This window comes from Poecilia reticulata, chromosome 17, assembly GCF_904066995.2.
Source record: "Poecilia reticulata chromosome 17, P_reticulata-male-v2, whole genome shotgun sequence".
NCBI classification, from domain to species: domain Eukaryota; kingdom Metazoa; phylum Chordata; class Actinopteri; order Cyprinodontiformes; family Poeciliidae; genus Poecilia; species Poecilia reticulata.
Genome location: NC_088846.1, coordinates 27,394,186 through 27,413,547, shown reverse-complemented (window position 1 = coordinate 27,413,547; position 19,362 = coordinate 27,394,186). Strand labels below are relative to the sequence as shown.

The following is a 19,362-nucleotide window of genomic DNA, read 5'->3' as shown; positions in this document are numbered from 1 at the left end:
TTCACTTACGGTTGAGAACTGCTTGGTGATTGAGACCTCTGCAAAGTTTCATTTTCTCTCCAAATGCAGAGTCAGTCAATTGGTCCTCCATTTCAACAATTTACTGACTTACCGAATGTCCAGGAGTCGAGTTAAATGACGACTATGAGAGCGAAGTCAGGCAAGTGAGAATGCCTTTCTGTCAGAAGTGGGATTCGAACCCACGCCTCCAGGAGAGACTGCGGCCTAACGCAGCGCCTTAGACCGCTCGGCCATCCTGACTTCCATGAGCAATGAGTGAGGTGCCTTCCCATGCGGTATGCTCGGAGGGCGACCCACACTACAATTAAAGGAGGACAATGGACTATTTGCTGATAGCGAGAAGAAAATTTTGCAGATTTTCTGCCGAATTATATGCTGAGCTTGCATTGCAGCCATGGCCCCCTTATAAATTGTTACCATAATTAGCGTTTAATGATTTTTTTTCTGGAGAACCACTGAACGTCTCCCGCAAACGTTTTTTGCAGACCTGACCATAGACTGTTTTGCTCTGCCTCAAATGACACAAATTGCACATTTTTCTGGTAGTAACATGTTGGAATCTCTTAAATGCAAGGAAATGTGTCAGAAGTGGGATTCGAACCCACGCCTCCAGTGGAGACTGCGACCTTAACGCAGCGCCTTAGACCGCTCGGCCATCCTGACGTCACACAGTTCTGTAGATGTTGTCTTTGCTCTGAGAATTCACTTACGGTTGAGAACTGCTTGGTTGATTGAGAGCTCTGCAAAGTTTCATTTTCTCTGTAATCATTGGAATGATTTCACTCTTTACATGTGTTATGCCAAATGCAGAGTCAGTCAATTGGTCCTCCATTTCAACACCTTACTGACTTACACCGAATGTCCAGGAGTCAAGTTAAAATGACGACTATGAGAGTGGAGTCCAGGCAAGTGAGAAATGCCTTTTTGTCAGGAGTGGGATTTGAACCCACGCCTCCAGGAGAGACTGCGACCTGAACGCAGCGCCTTAGACCGCTCGGCCATCCTGACTTACATGAGCAGCGTGTGAGGTGCCTTCCCATGCAGTATGCTCGGAGGGCGACCCACACTACAATTAAAGGAGGACAATGGACTATTTGCTCATAGCGAGAAGTAAAATTTAGCAGTTTTTCTGCCAATTATATGCTGAGCTTGCATTGCAGCCTTGACCCCCTTATAAATTGTTACCATAATAAGTGTTGAATGATTTTATTCTGGAGATCCACTGAACTTCTCCCTCAAATGTTTTTGGCAGACCTGACCATAGACTCTCTTGCTCTGCCTCAAATGACTCAAATTGCACCTTTTCCTGTTAGTAACATGGCGCAATCTCTTAAATGCAAGGAAATGTGTCAGAAGTGGGATTCGAACCCACGCCTCCAGTGGAGACTGCGACCTTAACGCAGCGCCTTAGACCGCTCGGCCATCCTGACGTCACACAGTTCTGTAGATGTTGTCTTTGCTCTGAGAATTCACTTACGGTTGAGAACTGCTTGGTTGATTGAGACCTCTGCAAAGTTTCATTTTCTCTCCAAATGCAGAGTCAGTCAATTGGTCCTCCATTTCAACAATTTACTGACTTACACCGAATGTCCAGGAGTCGAGTTAAAATGACGACTATGAGAGCGAAGTCCAGGCAAGTGAGAAATGCCTTTCTGTCAGAAGTGGGATTCGAACCCACGCCTCCAGGAGAGACTGCGGCCTAAACGCAGCGCCTTAGACCGCTCGGCCATCCTGACTTCCATGAGCAATGAGTGAGGTGCCTTCCCATGCGGTATGCTCGGAGGGCGACCCACACTACAATTAAAGGAGGACATGGACTATTTGCTGATAGCGAGAAGAAAATTTTGCAGATTTTCTGCCGAATTAGATGCTGAGCTTGCATTGCAGCCATGGCCCCCTTATAAATTGTTACCATAATTAGCGTTTAATGATTTTTTTTCTGGAGAACCACTGAACGTCTCCCGCAAACGTTTTTTGCAGACCTGACCATAGACTGTTTTGCTCTGCCTCAAATGACACAAATTGCACATTTTTCTGGTAGTAACATGTTGGAATCTCTTAATGCAAGGAAATGTGTCAGAAGTGGGATTCGAACCCACGCCTCCAGTGGAGACTGCGACCTTAACGCAGCGCCTTAGACCGCTCGGCCATCCTGACGTCACACAGTTCTGTAGATGTTGTCTTTGCTCTGAGAATTCACTTACGGTTGAGAACTGCTTGGTTGATTGAGAGCTCTGCAAAGTTTCATTTTCTCTGTAATCATTGGAATGATTTCACTCTTTACATGTGTTATGCCAAATGCAGAGTCAGTCAATTGGTCCTCCATTTCAACAACCTTACTGACTTACACCGAATGTCCAGGAGTCAGTTAAAATGACGACTATGAGAGTGAAGTCCAGGCAAGTGAGAATGCCTTTTTGTCAGGAGTGGGATTCGAACCCACGCCTCCAGGAGAGACTGCGGCCTAACGCAGCGCCTTAGACCGCTCGGCCATCCTGACTTCCATGAGCAATGAGTGAGGTGCCTTCCCATGCGGTATGCTCGGAGGGCGACCCACACTACAATTAAAGGAGGACAATGGACTATTTGCTGATAGCGAGAAGAAAAATTTTGCAGTTTTTCTGCCGAATTATATGCTGAGCTTGCATTGCAGCCTTGACCCCCTTATAAATTGTTACCATAATAAGTGTTGAATGATTTTATTCTGGAGATCCACTGAACTTCTCCTCAAACGTTTTTGCAGACCTGACCATAGACTGTTTTGCTCTGCCTCAATGACACAAACTGCACATTTTTCTGGTAGTAACATGTTGGAATCTCTTAAATGCAAGGAAATGTGTCAGAAGTGGGATTCGAACCCACGCCTCCAGTGGAGACTGCGACCTTAACGCAGCGCCTTAGACCGCTCGGCCATCCTGACGTCACACAGTTCTGTAGATGTTGTCTTTGCTCTGAGAATTCACTTACGGTTGAGAACTGCTTGGTTGATTGAGAGTTCTGCAAAGTTTCATTTTCTCTGTAATCATTGGAATGATTTCACTCTTTACATGTGTTAATGCCAAATGCAGAGTCAGTCAATTGGTCCTCCATTTCAACACCTTACTGACTTACCGAATGTCCAGGAGTCAAGTTAAAATGACGACTATGAGAGTGAAGTCCAGGCAAGTAAGAAATGCCTTTTGTCAGGAGTGGGATTTGAACCACGCCTCCAGGAGAGACTGCGACCTGAACGCAGCGCCTTAGACCGCTCGGCCATCCTGACTTCCATGAGCAGCGTGTGAGGTGCCTTCCCATGCAGTATGCTCGGAGGGCGACCCACACTACAATTAAAGGAGGACAATGGACTATTTGCTCATAGCGAGAAGTAAATGTAGCAGTTTTTCTGCCAAATTATATGCTGAGCTTGCATTGCAGCCTTGACCCCTTATAAATTGTTACCATATAAGTGTTGATGATTTTATTCTGGAGATCCACTGAACTTCTCCTCAAATGTTTTGGCAGACCTGACCATAGACTCTCTTGCTCTGCCTCAAATGACTCAATTGCACATTTTTCTGGTAGTAACATGTTGGAATCTCTTAAATGCAAGGAAATGTGTCAGAAGTGGGATTCGAACCCACGCCTCCAGTGGAGACTGCGACCTTAACGCAGCGCCTTAGACCGCTCGGCCATCCTGACGTCACACAGTTCTGTAGATGTTGTCTTTGCTCTGAGAATTCACTTACGGTTGAGAACTGCTTGGTTGATTGAGAGCTCTGCAAAGTTTCATTTTCTCTGTAATCATTGGAATGATTTCACTCTTTACATGTGTTAATGCCAAATGCAGAGTCAGTCAATTGGTCCTCCATTTCAACAATTTACTGACTTACACCGAATGTCCAGGAGTCGAGTTAAAATGACGACTATGAGAGCGAAGTCCAGGCAAGTGAGAAATGCCTTTCTGTCAGAAGTGGGATTCGAACCCACGCCTCCAGGAGAGACTGCGGCCTAAACGCAGCGCCTTAGACCGCTCGGCCATCCTGACTTCCATGAGCAATGAGTGAGGTGCCTTCCCATGCGGTATGCTCGGAGGGCGACCCACACTACAATTAAAGGAGGACAATGGACTATTTGCTGATAGCGAGAAGAAAATTTTGCAGATTTCTGCCGAATTATATGCTGAGCTTGCATTGCAGCCATGGCCCCTTATAAATGTTACCATAATTAGCGTTTAATGATTTTTTTTCTGGAGAACCACTGAACGTCTCCCGCAAACGTTTTTTGCAGACCTGACCATAGACTGTTTTGCTCTGCCTCAATGACACAAACTGCACATTTTTCTGGTAGTAACATGTTGGAATCTCTTAAATGCAAGGAATGTGTCAGAAGTGGGATTCGAACCCACGCCTCCAGTGGAGACTGCGACCTTAACGCAGCGCCTTAGACCGCTCGGCCATCCTGACGTCACACAGTTCTGTAGATGTTGTCTTTGCTCTGAGAATTCACTTACGGTTTAGAACTGCTTGGTTGATTGAGAGTTCTGCAAAGTTTCATTTTCTCTGTAATCATTGGAATGATTTCACTCTTTACATGTGTTAATGCCAAATGCAGAGTCAGTCAATTGGTCCTCCATTTCAACACCTTACTGACTTACACCGAATGTCCAGGAGTCAAGTTAAAATGACGACTATGAGAGTGAAGTCCAGGCAAGTAAGAAATGCCTTTTGTCAGGAGTGGGATTGAACCCAGGCCTCCAGGAGAGACTGCGACCTGAACGCAGCGCCTTAGACCGCTCGGCCATCCTGACTTCCATGAGCAGTGTGGGAGGTGCCTTCCCATGCGGTATGCTCGGAGGGCGACCCACACTACAATTAAAGGAGGACAATGGACTATTTGCTGATAGCGAGAAGAAAAATTTTGCAGTTTTTCTGCCAAATTATATGCTGAGCTTGCATTGCAGCCATGGCCCCCTTATAAATTGTTACCATAATAAACGTTGAATGATTTTATTCTGGAGAACCACTGAACGTCTCCCACAAATGTTTTTGGCAGACCTGACCATAGACTCTCTTGCTCTGCCTCAAATGACACAAACTGCACCTTTTCCTGGTAGTAACATGATGCAATCTCTTAAATGCAAGGAAATGTGTCAGAAGTGGGATTCGAACCCACGCCTCCAGGGAGACTGCGACCTTAACGCAGCGCCTTAGACCGCTCGGCCATCCTGACGTCACGCAGGTCTGTCGATGTTGTCTTTGCTCTGAGAATTCATTACGGGTGAGAACCGCTTGGTCGTTTGAGAGCTCTGCAAAGTTTCATTTTCTCTCTAATAATTGGGATGATTTCACTCTTTACATGTGTTAATACCAAATGCAGAGTCAGTCAATTGTTCCTCCATTTCAACAGCCTTACTGACTTACACCGAATGTCCAGGAGTCGAGTTAAAATGACGACTATGAGAGTGAAGTCCAGGCAAGTAAGAAATGCCTTTTTGTCAGGAGTGGGATTTGAACCCAGGCCTCCAGGAGAGACTGCGACCTGAACGCAGCGCCTTAGACCGCTCGGCCATCCTGACTTCCATGAGCAGCGTGTGAGGTGCCTTCCCATGCAGTATGCTCGGAGGGCGACCCACACTACAATTAAAGGAGGACAATGGACTATTTGCTCATAGCGAGAAGTAAAATGTAGCAGTTTTTCTGCCAAATTATATGCTGAGCTTGCATTGCAGCCTTGACCCCCTTATAAATTGTTACCATAATAAGTGTTGAATGATTTTATTCTGGAGATCCACTGAACTTCTCCCTCAAATGTTTTTGGCAGACCTGACCATAGACTCTCTTGCTCTGCCTCAAATGACTCAAATTGCACATTTTTCTGGTAGTAACATGTTGGAATCTCTTAAATGCAAGGAAATGTGTCAGAAGTGGGATTCGAACCCACGCCTCCAGTGGAGACTGCGACCTTAACGCAGCGCCTTAGACCGCTCGGCCATCCTGACGTCACACAGTTCTGTAGATGTTGTCTTGCTCTGAGATTCACTTACGGTTGAGAACTGCTTGGTTGATTGAGAGCTCTGCAAAGTTTCATTTTCTCTCCAAATGCAGAGTCAGTCAATTGGTCCTCCATTTCAACAATCTTACTGACTTACACGAATGTCCAGGAGTCGAGTTAAAATGACGACTATGAGAGTGAAGTCCAGGCAAGTGAGAAATGCCTTTTTGTCAGGAGTGGGATTTGAACCACGCCTCAGGAGAGACTGCGACCTGAATGCAGCGCCTTAGACGCTCGGCCATCCTGACTTCCATGAGCAATGAGTGAGGTGCCTTCCCATGCGGTATGCTCGGAGGGCGACCCACACTACAATTAAAGGAGGACAATGACTATTTGCTGATAGCGAGAAGAAAAATTTTGCAGTTTTTCTGCCGATTATATGCTGAGCTTGCATTGCAGCCTTGACCCCTTATAAATTGTTACCATAATAAGTGTTGAATGATTTTATTCTGGATCCACTGAACTTCTCCTCAAACGTTTTTTGCAGACTGACCATAGACTGTTTTGCTCTGCCTCAAATGACACAAACTGCACATTTTTCTGGTAGTAACATGTTGGAATCTCTTAAATGCAAGGAAATGTGTCGAAGTGGGATTCGAACCCACGCCTCCAGTGGAGACTGCGACCTTAACGCAGCGCCTTTGACCGCTCGGCCATCCTGACGTCACACAGTTCTGTAGATGTTGTCTTTGCTCTGAGAATTCACTTACGGTTGAGAACTGCTTGGTTGATTGAGAGTTCTGCAAAGTTTCATTTTCTCTGTAATCATTGGAATGATTTCACTCTTTACATGTGTTAATGCCAAATGCAGAGTCAGTCAATTGGTCCTCCATTTCAACAACCTTACTGACTTACACGAATGTCCAGGAGTCAAGTTAAATGACGACTATGAGAGTGAAGTCCAGGCAAGTGAGAAATGCCTTTTTGTCAGGAGTGGGATTCGAACCCACGCCTCCAGGAGAGACTGCGGCTAAACGCAACGCCTTAGACCGCTCGGCCATCTGACTTCCATGAGCAATGAGTGAGGTGCCTTCCATGCGGTATGCTCGGAGGGCGACCCACACTACAATTAAAGGAGGACAATGGACTATTTGCTGATAGCGAGAAGAAAAATTTTGCAGTTTTCCTGCCGAATTATATGCTGAGCTTGCATTGCAGCCATGGCCCCTTATAAATTGTTACCATAAAAAACGTTGAATGATTTTATTCTGGAGAACCACTGAACGTCTCCCACAAATGTTTTTGGCAGACCTGACCATAGACTCTGTTGCTCTGCCTCAAATGACACAAACTGCACCTTTTCCAGGTAGTAACATGATGCAATCTCTTAAATGAAAGGAAATGTGTCAGAAGTGCGATTCGAACCCACGCCTCCAGTGGGACTGCGACCTTAACGCAGCGCCTTAGACCGCTCGGCCATCCTGACGTCACACAGTTCTGTAGATGTTGTCTTTGCTCTGAGAATTCACTTACGGTTGAGAACTGCTTGGTTGATTGAGAGCTCTGCAAAGTTTCATTTTCTCTGTAATCATTGGAATGATTTCACTCTTTACATGTGTTAATGCCAAATGCAGAGTCAGTCAATTGGTCCTCCATTTCAACAACCTTACTGACTTACACCGAATGTCCAGGAGTCAAGTTAAAATGACGACTATGAGAGTGAAGTCCAGGCAAGTGAGAAATGCCTTTTTGTCAGGAGTGGGATTTGAACCCACGCCTCCAGGAGAGACTGCGACCTGAACGCAGCGCCTTAGACCGCTCGGCCATCCTGACTTCCATGAGCAGCGTGTGAGGTGCCTTCCCATGCAGTATGCTCGGAGGGCGACCCACACTACAATTAAAGGAGGACAATGGACTATTTGCTCATAGCGAGAAGTAAAATGTAGCAGTTTTTCTGCCAAATTATATGCTGAGCTTGCATTGCAGCCTTGACCCCCTTATAAATTGTTACCATAATAAGTGTTGAATGATTTTATTCTGGAGATCCACTGAACTTCTCCCTCAAATGTTTTTGGCAGACCTGACCATAGACTCTCTTGCTCTGCCTCAAATGACTCAAATTGCACATTTTTCTGGTAGTAACATGTTGGAATCTCTTAAATGCAAGGAAATGTGTCAGAAGTGGGATTCGAACCCACGCCTCCAGTGGAGACTGCGACCTTAACGCAGCGCCTTAGACCGCTCGGCCATCCTGACGTCACACAGTTCTGTAGATGTTGTCTTTGCTCTGAGAATTCACTTACGGTTGAGAACTGCTTGGTTGATTGAGAGCTCTGCAAAGTTTCATTTTCTCTCCAAATGCAGAGTCAGTCAATTGGTCCTCCATTTCAACAATCTTACTGACTTACACCGAATGTCCAGGAGTCGAGTTAAAATGACGACTATGAGAGTGAAGTCCAGGCAAGTGAGAAATGCCTTTTTGTCAGGAGTGGGATTTGAACCCACGCCTCCAGGAGAGACTGCGACCTGAACGCAGCGCCTTAGACCGCTCGGCCATCCTGACTTCCATGAGCAATGAGTGAGGTGCCTTCCCATGCGGTATGCTCGGAGGGCGACCCACACTACAATTAAAGGAGGACAATGGACTATTTGCTGATAGCGAGAAGAAAAATTTTGCAGTTTTTCTGCCGAATTATATGCTGAGCTTGCATTGCAGCCTTGACCCCCTTATAAATTGTTACCATAATAAGTGTTGAATGATTTTATTCTGGAGATCCACTGAACTTCTCCCTCAAACGTTTTTTGCAGACCTGACCATAGACTGTTTTGCTCTGCCTCAAATGACACAAACTGCACATTTTTCTGGTAGTAACATGTTGGAATCTCTTAAATGCAAGGAAATGTGTCAGAAGTGGGATTCGAACCCACGCCTCCAGTGGAGACTGCGACCTTAACGCAGCGCCTTAGACCGCTCGGCCATCCTGACGTCACACAGTTCTGTAGATGTTGTCTTTGCTCTGAGAATTCACTTACGGTTGAGAACTGCTTGGTTGATTGAGAGCTCTGCAAAGTTTCATTTTCTCTGTAATCATTGGAATGATTTCACTCTTTACATGTGTTAATGCCAAATGCAGAGTCAGTCAATTGGTCCTCCATTTCAACAACCTTACTGACTTACACCGAATGTCCAGGAGTCAAGTTAAAATGACGACTATGAGAGTGAAGTCCAGGCAAGTGAGAAATGCCTTTTTGTCAGGAGTGGGATTCGAACCCACGCCTCCAGGAGAGACTGCGGCCTAAACGCAGCGCCTTAGACCGCTCGGCCATCCTGACTTCCATGAGCAATGAGTGAGGTGCCTTCCCATGCGGTATGCTCGGAGGGCGACCCACACTACAATTAAAGGAGGACAATGGACTATTTGCTGATAGCGAGAAGAAAAATTTTGCAGTTTTTCTGCCGAATTATATGCTGAGCTTGCATTGCAGCCATGGCCCCCTTATAAATTGTTACCATAATAAGTGTTGAATGATTTTATTCTGGAGAACCACTGAACGTCTCCCGCAAATGTTTTTGGCAGACCTGACCATAGACTGTTTTGCTCTGCCTCAAATGACACAAACTGCACATTTTTCTGGTAGTAACATGTTGGAATCTCTTAAATGCAAGGAAATGTGTCAGAAGTGGGATTCGAACCCACGCCTCCAGTGGAGACTGCGACCTTAACGCAGCGCCTTAGACCGCTCGGCCATCCTGACGTCACACAGTTCTGTAGATGTTGTCTTTGCTCTGAGAATTCACTTACGGTTGAGAACTGCTTGGTTGATTGAGAGCTCTGCAAAGTTTCATTTTCTCTGTAATCATTGGAATGATTTCACTCTTTACATGTGTTAATGCCAAATGCAGAGTCAGTCAATTGGTCCTCCATTTCAACAACCTTACTGACTTACACCGAATGTCCAGGAGTCAAGTTAAAATGACGACTATGAGAGTGAAGTCCAGGCAAGTGAGAAATGCCTTTTTGTCAGGAGTGGGATTTGAACCCACGCCTCCAGGAGAGACTGCGACCTGAACGCAGCGCCTTAGACCGCTCGGCCATCCTGACTTCCATGAGCAGCGTGTGAGGTGCCTTCCCATGCAGTATGCTCGGAGGGCGACCCACACTACAATTAAAGGAGGACAATGGACTATTTGCTCATAGCGAGAAGAAAAATTTTGCAGTTTTTCTGCCGAATTATATGCTGAGCTTGCATTGCAGCCATGGCCCCCTTATAAATTGTTACCATAATTAGCGTTTAATTATTTTTTTTCTGGAGAACCACTGAACGTCTCCCGCAAATGTTTTTTGCAGACCTGACCATAGACTGTTTTGCTCTGCCTCAAATGACACAAACTGCACATTTTTCTGGTAGTAACATGTTGGAATCTCTTAAATGCAAGGAAATGTGTCAGAAGTGGGATTCGAACCCACGCCTCCAGTGGAGACTGCGACCTTAACGCAGCGCCTTAGACCGCTCGGCCATCCTGACGTCACGCAGGTCTGTTGATGTTGTCTTTGCTCTGAGAATTCACTTACGGTTTAGAACTGCTGGGTTGATTGAGAGCTCTGCAAAGTTTCATTTTCTCTGTAATAATTGGAATGATTTCACTCTTTACATGTGTTAATGCCAAATGCAGAGTCAGTCAATTGGTCCTCCATTTCAACAACCTTACTGACTTACACCGAATGTCCAGGAGTCGAGTTAAAATGACGACTATGAGAGTGCAGTCCAGGCAAGTGAGAAAATAATTTTTGTCAGGAGTGGGATTTGAACCCACGCCTCCAGGAGAGACTGCGACCTGAACGCAGCGCCTTAGACCGCTCGGCCATCCTGACTTCCATGAGCAGCGTGTGAGGTGCCTTCCCAGGTGGTATGCTCGAAGGGCGACCAACACTTTACAATTAAAGAAGGACAATAAACTGTTTGCTCATAGCGAGAAGTAAAATTTTGCAGTTTTTCTGCCAAATTATATGCTGAGCTTGCATTGCAACCTTGACCCCCTCATAAATTGTTACCATAATAAGTGTTGATTTTATTCTGGAGATCCACTGAACTTCTCCCTCAAATGTTTTTGGCAGACCTGACCATAGACTCTCTTGCTCTGCCTCAAATGACACCTTTTTGTGGTAGTAACATGTTGGAATCTCTTAAATGTAAGGAAATGTGTCAGAAATGGGATTCGAACCCACACCTACCAGGGGAGAGTGTGACCTTAACGCAGCACCTTAGACCGCTCGGCCATCCTGACTTCACGCAGGTCTGTCGATGTTGTCTTTGCTCTGAGAATTCACTTACGAGTCACTCTTTACATGTGTTAATACCAAATGCAGAGTCAGTCAATCGGTCCTCCATTTCAACAGCCTTACTGACTTACACCGAATGTCCAGGAGTCGAGTTAAAATGACGACTATGAGAGTGAAGTCCAGGCAAGTGAGAAATGCCTCTTTGTCAGAGGTGGGATTCAAACCCACGCCTCCAGGGGAGACTGCGACCTGAACGCAGCGCCTTTGACCGCTCGGCCATCTTGACTTCCGTGAGCAGTGAGTGATGTGTCTTCGCATGTGGTATGCTCGAAGGGCGACCCACACTTGACAATTCAAGTCGGACAATAGACTATTTGCTCTTAGCGAGAAGTAAGATTTAGCAGTTTTTCTGCCAAATTATTTGCTGAATTTGCATTGCAGGCTATGTTTCTCTTACCTTTGAAATTACAAATTATGTTTAAAAGATTAGATTTTTACAGCCCGCAAACATTGAGCAATATAACTTTATTTAGAAGTTCATACTAAAATACCTAGAAAATAACTCAAATCACAATATCTCAATTTTCGTTTTATTTCATGATGCAACAAAATGTATTCAATGGGAAACATAAGTAAATCTCCCACATTTTTGACTGAAATAAAGCAAATACATCACACTGAACTCTTTTTTGTGAAGAACTCATATATTTGTAAACCTGAAACAAAGTGTAAATACTTGAACTAAAAGTTAGAAACTAACCTAAGCATTACTTGTTTTGAGTTTACAGATTTCAGCAGAATCTCCAATGATGTAAACATAAACTCCTGCCAGCAGCGGCTGAATGAATCTGGTCTGGACTCTGTGGATCAGAGTCATGGATTCAGAGACGCTGAAGAAGGACAGAATATCTGCTCTGTGATCCAGGTACACTCCGACTCTGGAGGAAACTGGACCTGAGACAGAGGTCCAGTCATTGTTGTGACCAAATTTATAACCATCTTGGGAACAATTTAATGCCCAAGATTTGTCAGAATATCCAAATCCACATTTTTTTCCACTTCCTGCTCTGCTGATATTCTTGTATGCGACTGCTATAAAAGCTCCTCTTCCTCTCCTCTCCACCTCCCAGTAACACCGTCCAGTCAGACTCTCTCTACTCAGAACCTGATAATATCCAGTGAATCTGTCTGGGTGACTAAAATAAGACTGGATTTTACTTGTTCTGGTCACCTTTCTGTTCCCCTCTGACAGTACCAGCTCTACATTTGCTGTGTTTGGATCCAGAGTGATTTCACATGAATATGTTAAGAATTCAGCTCTGCTCTTTGGTTCTGGTTCTGACAACGAAACATCCACCTTAGAGAGTCTCAGTGAGATGTTTGTCCATGAGTCTCTCAGGACATCCTGTAGTTTGTCTCTGAGCTCTGACACAGCTGCTGTCAAGTCCTCAAAGTGTCTCAGAGGACGGATGTTGATGCTGGATGAGTGTGTCGACTCCCTGAGTGCTGGCAGTGAGGGGTAGTTGAGGAGAAACTGGTTGTGATCCTCTGTGTGTGAGAGCTGCTCCAGCTCAGCGTCTTTCCTCTTCAGCTCACTGATCTCCTGCTCCAGCTTCTCCTGAACATCTTTGACTCGACTCACTTCAGTTCCCTGCTGGGATCTGATCTGCTGCTTCACATCAGAGCTTCTTTTCTGGAGGAGACGGATCAGCTCAGTGAAGATCTTCTCACTGTCCTCCACTGTTTTATCAGCAGAGTGATTGATGGCCTCCACCTCCTGTTGAAGCAGCTTCACATCTTTCTCTCTGTCCTGGATTCTCTGCTGGATGTTTCCTCGTCTCTCCTCCAGCTCTCTCTGCCTCTCAGTCCTTTCTGCTGCAGCTGACACTGTGTTGTGGCCTTTATGTTCATCCATAGTGCAGAGGTAACAGATACACTTCTGATCAGTGCGGCAGAACATCTTCATCACCTCATCATGCTTAGAGCAGATGTTCTCCTGGAGGTTCTTGGACGGCTCCACCAGCTTGTGTTTCTTAAATGTAGCTGAATCATAATGAGGTTGAAGGTGTTTCTCGCAGTAAGAGGCCAGGCAGACTAAACAGGACTTGATGGCTTTCAGTTTTCTTCCAGTGCAGAAATCACAGGCCACATCTTCGGGTCCAGCATAGCAGTGATCAGCAGGAGCAGCTTTAAGTCCAGTCTTCTTCAGCTCTTCTGTTAAATCAGCTAACATGATGTTTTTCTCCAGCACAGGTCTTGGAAAGAAGGTTTTCCTGCACTGACTGCAGCTGTGGATTCCTTTCTGATCCTCTCCATCCCAGTGGGTTTTAATGCAGTTCATACAGTAGCTGTGTCCACAGGGAATTGTCACCGGATCCTTCAGTAGATCCAGACAGATCGAACAACAGAATTTTAGTTGGTCAGGTTGATTTTCTTGCTGCGCCATTTTCCTCTTAACTGTAACCCTCAAATACTTTCAGTTTGAACTTGGCATCTGCTCTGAAGGGGCGGAAACAGAGAAATATGTAGGAGTGGCATAAATAGTTTAGATTCGCTGGCAGAGTGAGTTAAGGTGTTTCTGTGAAACAAGGAAATGAGGCAAGACAATACAGAGTTTAGTTCTGTTGTTTTCTTGTTTTTCGGGAAGAAGATTATTATATTAGCTTAATATGATGCCTCAAGGTTTAGAATTTTAAAAAGGTTGTAATACTTCATACCGTAGCTGTCTATACTGGGAATAATTACTGGATACTTCAGCAAATCCAGCTGAATTTTAGTTGCTCAAACCGACGCCCTCACTGCAACATTCTCTGTCACAGTTCCACTTTCTGTGAAACAGAATGTAGTGTTGGCTCTGAAAGGCAGCAGCAGGTCTGTGCTGTCAGCCTGGCGAACAAGGAAATGAGAATAAGGCAAACCTGCCCTTTACTACCCAGTTCTCACAGTTTGAGATCATAGATCTGGGGAGGAGTAGAACACATGAATATGTAAGAGTAACAAATATCCTGCAGAATGAGAGGGACAATGTGTTTAACATATAAATTACAACAGAGGGACGAGAACTTAATTAACAAATCAGATCTCTCTTCTTATAGTTTGGTTTCAGAGGAAGAATTGTCTTTTATGCTCAAATTAAAACAGAAACTTAAAGTTTAAAGCTTTTACCCCTTTAGATTATCTGAAATCCTTTTGTTTAAACCTAGAACTGACAGACGGTGTCTTTCTGCTTTTACTTTCTGTAAAGCAACTTGTGCTACATTATGAGAAGTGCTGGATCAGTTTCATTTTAATAAGTTGAAACTTATTTATGAATATTTTCCTTACAATATTTAAACAGAAAGCAAGATAACCTTAAAATTCAACAAGCTCTCTGAAGACATGATGCTCTCATACAATACACATGCAAACTACAGATATGTGCAATTCAATAAGAAATAAAAGGCACTAAAGTGCAGTGTCTTTACTATAATAAAAAATAATGGTATCATCCACATTCAATAAAATACCAGATGGTGCACAAAAGGAAAAGTTATTCATGTACAGTACAAACACAGAAAATGCATTCATCAGATGTTATGGCAAATATTATACGTTGGTTTAGCTGAACATATTAAAAACAGTGAGGATGTTTTCTAAAAGACTCAATCCAATCCCATGTTTACATTGGGAGATTATTGTAAATTGCCTCACAATATACTTATATTTGTAATTAGATTCAATTTTAATTTCAGAACTTAAGTAAAAGTAGGTCCGTTTCCAAGGTTAAGCTCTGTTTGAGAAATGTTCGATTTATTATTGTTTGAGTGACGCAGCTTAGTCCTACTTGCTCAGTAATTGTCTCTCATGTCAGTTATTGTTTGATAACCTGACATAAAATAAACTACTGCTTTAGAATATATTTTCAAAAACAAACTCTCAATGTTTAGTAAAAACTCAGTTTTTATCATTGTTTATGAATTCTTTATAAATTAATTTATAAAGAATAAATCCAGGATAGAAAAACTAAAAAATGTGAAGGAATGTGTGTCTACCCTTTTGATGCCTTGTATTTTTTCTGATTTTGTTTGTCTTAAATCAGCTGTGAACATAAATTACAAGAACTGAAGAGGAGACTGGATACTTCTACTCAGTAAAATATTTCACCAGACAGTTTCTCTTCTTTTGAAGCATTTCTTGTAAATATATGAGTCAATTCTTTTCTCATCTTACCTTCAAACTAAATTTACAGAAATGTCAGCATTAGATATATTTATGATATTGTTTATTTAACTTAATTAAGCACATATTTTTGCATATGTCAAGCTAGAATGCAGTGTTTGTAAATGTAATGTTTGATGACTGTGTTGGTATTATTGTTTTATTTATATGATGGATACTATTTTACATCTAACCAGGGTACGTTCACATTTAACTTCTTTATTAAAGTATTCTGTTCCTAATTTTTCAATCAATAATTTAATGCAAAACAAACAAATAAAAAAGGGGGATGTTTGTAGTCAAAGGATAAAATTATTTTTGTTTTTATTGCATTTTAGGAATATTTTGTATTACTGGAATAGTGGTGTAGTTTTTTTAAGAGAAAGTAAAAAGGGCTTTCAGCAAAATTAGAAAGTCTTTTTTAATTATTTTGTCGGAATGAACTGATTTAGAAATCAACAATGTTTTTCATGTGAATTTTGAACAGTTTTCAACACAGCTATATATTTTATTTTTTGTGAGGCTTGAAAAGTTTCATAACTCTAAGTTGAATGTGTGACAAGTTTAAAGATTTTATCATCTTAATAAGAGAGTCTGAGTAACATGGACAAACTGATTTCAAATGTTTTTATCATCTTTATTCCAGTTAAATGAGAATATGGACATAAAAAGCTGAAACTGACACATTAAATTTTAACTAAATGCATTGGAGTTAAGAACAACTTGAATCTTCTCAAACAGCGTTTATTTTTTCCTCGTACCGTAAGAATGACAGAATATACATGTAAGATGTTTGATCTTTACAGAAAACCAAAGAAATTAATAACTGAAACAACTTTCTTGTGAGTTTCAACCTAAGACAAAACTTACAGCACGACACATTAGGTCATGACTGGCCCACAAATATTCAACATAGTTTCATATGCATCAAGATGCAACTACATGTGTTCAAACAAAAGCATGATAGAAATATGTTTACCAATAATTTCTAACTACCTGGAAAGCATTATAACAGAACAACAGAACATAACTAGAACAGTTCTCTGACAACAGATTTATTTTCAATTTAGACATGAAACAAAAAAAGAGTAAAGAGTTTATGAATTAAAAGTCAGACCCAACTTGAATGAAAGTAATTTGTTTCATTTGAGTTTACAGAACTCTGCAGAGTCTCCAGTGTGATAAATATAAACTCCAGCATGAAGCGGTTCAGTGAATCTTGTCTGGACTCTGTGGATCAGAGTCACGGATTCAGAGACTCTGAAGAAGGACAGAACACCTGCTCTGTGGTCCAGGTACACTCCGACTCTGGAGGAAACTGGACCTGAGATGGAGGTCCAGATGTTGTTGTGACCAAACTTATAACCACTTTGGAAACAATGTAAAGCCCAAGATCTGTCATTACGTCCAAATCCACATTCATTTCCACTTCCTGTTCTGCTGATATTCTTGTATGCAGCTACTATAAAAACTCCTCCTTCACTCCTCTCCACCTCCCAGTAACAACGTCCAGTCAGACTCTCTCTACTCAGAACTTGAGACCATCCAGTGAATCTGTCTGAGTGACTAGGATAAGACTGAAATTGATCCATATTTGTCACATTCCTGTTCCCCTTTGATAGTTTCAGCCGTCTGTTTACTGTGTTTGGATCCAGAGTGATTTCACATGAATATTTTAAGAATTCATCTCTGCTCTTTGGTTCTGGTTCTGTCAGAAGAACACCCACCTCAGTGATTTTCAGTGAGATGTTTGGCCATGAGTCTCTCAGGACATCCTGTAGTTTGTCTCTGAGCTCTGACACAGCTGCTGTCACGTCCTCAAAGTGTCTCAGAGGACGGATGTTGATGCTGGATGAGTATGTCGACCCACTGAGTGCTGGCAGTGAGGGGTAGTTGAGGAGAAACTGGTTGTGATCCTCTGTGTGTGAGAGCTGCTCCAGCTCAGCGTCTTTCCTCTTCAGCTCACTGATCTCCTGCTCCAGCTTCTCCTGAACATCTTTGACTCGACTCACTTCAGTTTCCTGCTGGGATCTGATCTGCTGCTTCACATCAGAGCTTCTTTTCTGGAGGAGACGGATCAGCTCAGTGAAGATCTTCTCACTGTCCTCCACTGTTTTATCAGCAGAGTGATTGATGGCCTCCACCTCCTGTTGAAGCAGCTTCACATCTTTCTCTCTGTCCTGGATTCTCTGCTGGATGTTTCCTCGTCTCTCCTCCAGCTCTCTCTGCCTCTCAGTCCTTTCTGCTGCAGCGGACACTGTGTTGTGGCCTTTATGTTCCTCCATTAAACAGATGATACAGATAGACTTCTGATCAGTGCGGCAGAAGATCTCCAGCAGCTTATCATGCTTAGTGCAAATGTTCTCCTGGAGGTTCTTGGACGGCTCCACCAGCTTGTGTTTCTTAAATGTAGCTGAATCATAATGAGGTTGAAGGTGTTTCTCACAGTAAGAGGCCAGACAGAATAAACAGGACTTGATGGCTTTCAGTTTTCTCCCAGTACAGAAATCACAGGCCACATCTTCAGGTCCAGCATAGCAGTTATCAGCAGGAGCAACTTGGAGTCCAGTCTTCTTCAGCTCTTCTATTAAATCAGCTAACATGATGTTTTTCTCCAACACAGGCCTTGGTATGAAGGTTTTCCTGCACTGAGGACAGCTGTGGATTCCTTTCTGATCCTCTCCATCCCAGAAGCTTTTAATACAGTTCATACAGTAGCTGTGTCCACAGGAAGCAGTCACCGGATCCTTTAGTAGATCCAGACAGATCGAACAGGATAATTTTAGTCGGTCAGGCTGATTTTCTTGCTGCGCCATTTCTCTCTTCAGTGTGACTGTCAAACACTTTCAGTTTCTCTAAAACAGAAACTCACTGTGAGCTCTGAAGGCATGGTAGCAAAGAGATATGGAGGAGCGGCCATGAATGTTTGGATTTACAGGCTCGGTGAGTTAATGTGTCATTTTTGCTTCAGTGGAACAAGATATGAGACAAAAAAAAAGATCAGAGTTCAGTTCTGTTGTTGTTCTCTGGATTTTCTTGAATCATCTAAAATCAAACATTCTTCCTAGGACTCTGAACTGAATTGACCATCTGAACTGTAATCTTCACATGAAAACACAATTGCAAATCATATTTAATTTCAGTCTCACTTGATGTTAGCAGTTGCCTCATGTGTTTGTAACTGAATAGCTTAAATACCTGGACTGGTGCTGGTCGTGTTTTATTGCATTTTAAAAATACATCAAGAATTTTGTCCAAAACATTCAGAGAAGAGATGATTACCATCAACAAGGAAAAGGAAATGAAACATTGAAAAAGACTCTAAATATTCATCCAGATACAGTTTTGAGGAATAGTTCATAAGTTCAATGTGACAGAACAGGCTGCAGAGGCTGTCAGTCCAAAGTTACAGTCCAGTTAATAGTCATAAGTGTTCCTGTTCACAGGTTAACTATGTAAGTACAACTAGACTGAGACTTCATAGCACAACCACAATCCAAGGCTATTATTAGATTTGAGTAATATTGAGTAACATTTATTCAATTTTATTTACTTGCATAACTTTTTAAAAAATATATACTTTTTGTAGTATTTCTACTATGCTGTACTTTTGCTTGAGTAATTTTATTATGAAGTATTGCTACTCTTGCTAGAGTAAAATGTCTGGATTTTCTACCCACTGAATGAACACATTTGTTTTAAAGAAATCACCAGACTCAGATACACCTGCAATGTTTTTTTGGGGTTTTTTTTAAAGAAAATTGATTTGGAAAATTTTTCTTTTGTCTGATTTTATTTTTTGTTCCTTATATGAATTGTCATTTTGTTCCTTAAAATAAAAAAATTTCCATTTAACTTTATATTTTCTGATTATGTAATTATTAAATATTTA

General features: G+C 42.6%; 2 protein-coding genes and 23 non-coding genes across 25 annotated transcripts; all 25 read right to left on the bottom strand.

The window, feature by feature from the left end:
- Nucleotides 1–601: 601 nt before the first annotated feature.
- Nucleotides 602–684, bottom strand: trnal-aag (transfer RNA leucine (anticodon AAG)). Its single transcript has one exon. It is a non-coding gene; the product is annotated as a tRNA-Leu (tRNA).
- A 262-nt stretch (nucleotides 685–946) lies between these two features.
- trnal-cag (transfer RNA leucine (anticodon CAG)) lies at nucleotides 947–1,029 on the bottom strand. The gene has a single exon. It is a non-coding gene; the product is annotated as a tRNA-Leu (tRNA).
- Nucleotides 1,030–1,368: 339 nt separating this feature from the next.
- trnal-aag (transfer RNA leucine (anticodon AAG)) lies at nucleotides 1,369–1,451 on the bottom strand. Its single transcript has one exon. It is a non-coding gene; the product is annotated as a tRNA-Leu (tRNA).
- Nucleotides 1,452–1,674: 223 nt separating this feature from the next.
- Nucleotides 1,675–1,757, bottom strand: trnal-uag (transfer RNA leucine (anticodon UAG)). Its single transcript has one exon. It is a non-coding gene; the product is annotated as a tRNA-Leu (tRNA).
- A 338-nt stretch (nucleotides 1,758–2,095) lies between these two features.
- On the bottom strand, nucleotides 2,096–2,178 carry trnal-aag (transfer RNA leucine (anticodon AAG)). The gene has a single exon. It is a non-coding gene; the product is annotated as a tRNA-Leu (tRNA).
- Nucleotides 2,179–2,858: 680 nt separating this feature from the next.
- Nucleotides 2,859–2,941, bottom strand: trnal-aag (transfer RNA leucine (anticodon AAG)). The gene has a single exon. It is a non-coding gene; the product is annotated as a tRNA-Leu (tRNA).
- A 675-nt stretch (nucleotides 2,942–3,616) lies between these two features.
- Nucleotides 3,617–3,699, bottom strand: trnal-aag (transfer RNA leucine (anticodon AAG)). The gene has a single exon. It is a non-coding gene; the product is annotated as a tRNA-Leu (tRNA).
- A 263-nt stretch (nucleotides 3,700–3,962) lies between these two features.
- On the bottom strand, nucleotides 3,963–4,045 carry trnal-uag (transfer RNA leucine (anticodon UAG)). The gene has a single exon. It is a non-coding gene; the product is annotated as a tRNA-Leu (tRNA).
- A 335-nt stretch (nucleotides 4,046–4,380) lies between these two features.
- Nucleotides 4,381–4,463, bottom strand: trnal-aag (transfer RNA leucine (anticodon AAG)). Its single transcript has one exon. It is a non-coding gene; the product is annotated as a tRNA-Leu (tRNA).
- Nucleotides 4,464–5,147: 684 nt separating this feature from the next.
- Nucleotides 5,148–5,229, bottom strand: trnal-aag (transfer RNA leucine (anticodon AAG)). Its single transcript has one exon. It is a non-coding gene; the product is annotated as a tRNA-Leu (tRNA).
- A 263-nt stretch (nucleotides 5,230–5,492) lies between these two features.
- Nucleotides 5,493–5,575, bottom strand: trnal-cag (transfer RNA leucine (anticodon CAG)). Its single transcript has one exon. It is a non-coding gene; the product is annotated as a tRNA-Leu (tRNA).
- A 340-nt stretch (nucleotides 5,576–5,915) lies between these two features.
- trnal-aag (transfer RNA leucine (anticodon AAG)) lies at nucleotides 5,916–5,998 on the bottom strand. Its single transcript has one exon. It is a non-coding gene; the product is annotated as a tRNA-Leu (tRNA).
- Nucleotides 5,999–6,632: 634 nt separating this feature from the next.
- On the bottom strand, nucleotides 6,633–6,714 carry trnal-aag (transfer RNA leucine (anticodon AAG)). Its single transcript has one exon. It is a non-coding gene; the product is annotated as a tRNA-Leu (tRNA).
- Nucleotides 6,715–7,395: 681 nt separating this feature from the next.
- trnal-aag (transfer RNA leucine (anticodon AAG)) lies at nucleotides 7,396–7,477 on the bottom strand. Its single transcript has one exon. It is a non-coding gene; the product is annotated as a tRNA-Leu (tRNA).
- Nucleotides 7,478–7,741: 264 nt separating this feature from the next.
- trnal-cag (transfer RNA leucine (anticodon CAG)) lies at nucleotides 7,742–7,824 on the bottom strand. The gene has a single exon. It is a non-coding gene; the product is annotated as a tRNA-Leu (tRNA).
- Nucleotides 7,825–8,164: 340 nt separating this feature from the next.
- On the bottom strand, nucleotides 8,165–8,247 carry trnal-aag (transfer RNA leucine (anticodon AAG)). The gene has a single exon. It is a non-coding gene; the product is annotated as a tRNA-Leu (tRNA).
- Nucleotides 8,248–8,471: 224 nt separating this feature from the next.
- Nucleotides 8,472–8,554, bottom strand: trnal-cag (transfer RNA leucine (anticodon CAG)). Its single transcript has one exon. It is a non-coding gene; the product is annotated as a tRNA-Leu (tRNA).
- Nucleotides 8,555–8,894: 340 nt separating this feature from the next.
- Nucleotides 8,895–8,977, bottom strand: trnal-aag (transfer RNA leucine (anticodon AAG)). Its single transcript has one exon. It is a non-coding gene; the product is annotated as a tRNA-Leu (tRNA).
- A 264-nt stretch (nucleotides 8,978–9,241) lies between these two features.
- On the bottom strand, nucleotides 9,242–9,324 carry trnal-uag (transfer RNA leucine (anticodon UAG)). Its single transcript has one exon. It is a non-coding gene; the product is annotated as a tRNA-Leu (tRNA).
- A 340-nt stretch (nucleotides 9,325–9,664) lies between these two features.
- trnal-aag (transfer RNA leucine (anticodon AAG)) lies at nucleotides 9,665–9,747 on the bottom strand. Its single transcript has one exon. It is a non-coding gene; the product is annotated as a tRNA-Leu (tRNA).
- A 264-nt stretch (nucleotides 9,748–10,011) lies between these two features.
- trnal-cag (transfer RNA leucine (anticodon CAG)) lies at nucleotides 10,012–10,094 on the bottom strand. The gene has a single exon. It is a non-coding gene; the product is annotated as a tRNA-Leu (tRNA).
- Nucleotides 10,095–10,435: 341 nt separating this feature from the next.
- Nucleotides 10,436–10,518, bottom strand: trnal-aag (transfer RNA leucine (anticodon AAG)). Its single transcript has one exon. It is a non-coding gene; the product is annotated as a tRNA-Leu (tRNA).
- A 264-nt stretch (nucleotides 10,519–10,782) lies between these two features.
- On the bottom strand, nucleotides 10,783–10,865 carry trnal-cag (transfer RNA leucine (anticodon CAG)). The gene has a single exon. It is a non-coding gene; the product is annotated as a tRNA-Leu (tRNA).
- A 1,016-nt stretch (nucleotides 10,866–11,881) lies between these two features.
- LOC103479544 (tripartite motif-containing protein 16-like) lies at nucleotides 11,882–13,725 on the bottom strand. The gene has a single exon (XM_017309835.2). It carries the CDS (start codon nucleotides 13,717–13,719, stop codon nucleotides 12,034–12,036), a length of 1,686 nt encoding a protein of 561 aa, XP_017165324.2. The 5' UTR covers nucleotides 13,720–13,725; the 3' UTR covers nucleotides 11,882–12,033.
- A 2,436-nt stretch (nucleotides 13,726–16,161) lies between these two features.
- On the bottom strand, nucleotides 16,162–18,326 carry LOC108167086 (tripartite motif-containing protein 16-like). The gene has a single exon (XM_081598655.1). It carries the CDS (start codon nucleotides 18,284–18,286, stop codon nucleotides 16,613–16,615), a length of 1,674 nt encoding a protein of 557 aa, XP_081454781.1. The 5' UTR covers nucleotides 18,287–18,326; the 3' UTR covers nucleotides 16,162–16,612.
- Nucleotides 18,327–19,362: the final 1,036 nt, after the last annotated feature.

What these genes read in the sequence shown, in the direction of transcription:
- LOC103479544 (XM_017309835.2), bottom strand. Translation starts at nt 13,719, where the DNA reads ATGGCGCAGCAAGAAAATCAACCTGACCAACTAAAATTCTGTTGTTCG.
- LOC108167086 (XM_081598655.1), bottom strand. Translation starts at nt 18,286, where the DNA reads ATGGCGCAGCAAGAAAATCAGCCTGACCGACTAAAATTATCCTGTTCG.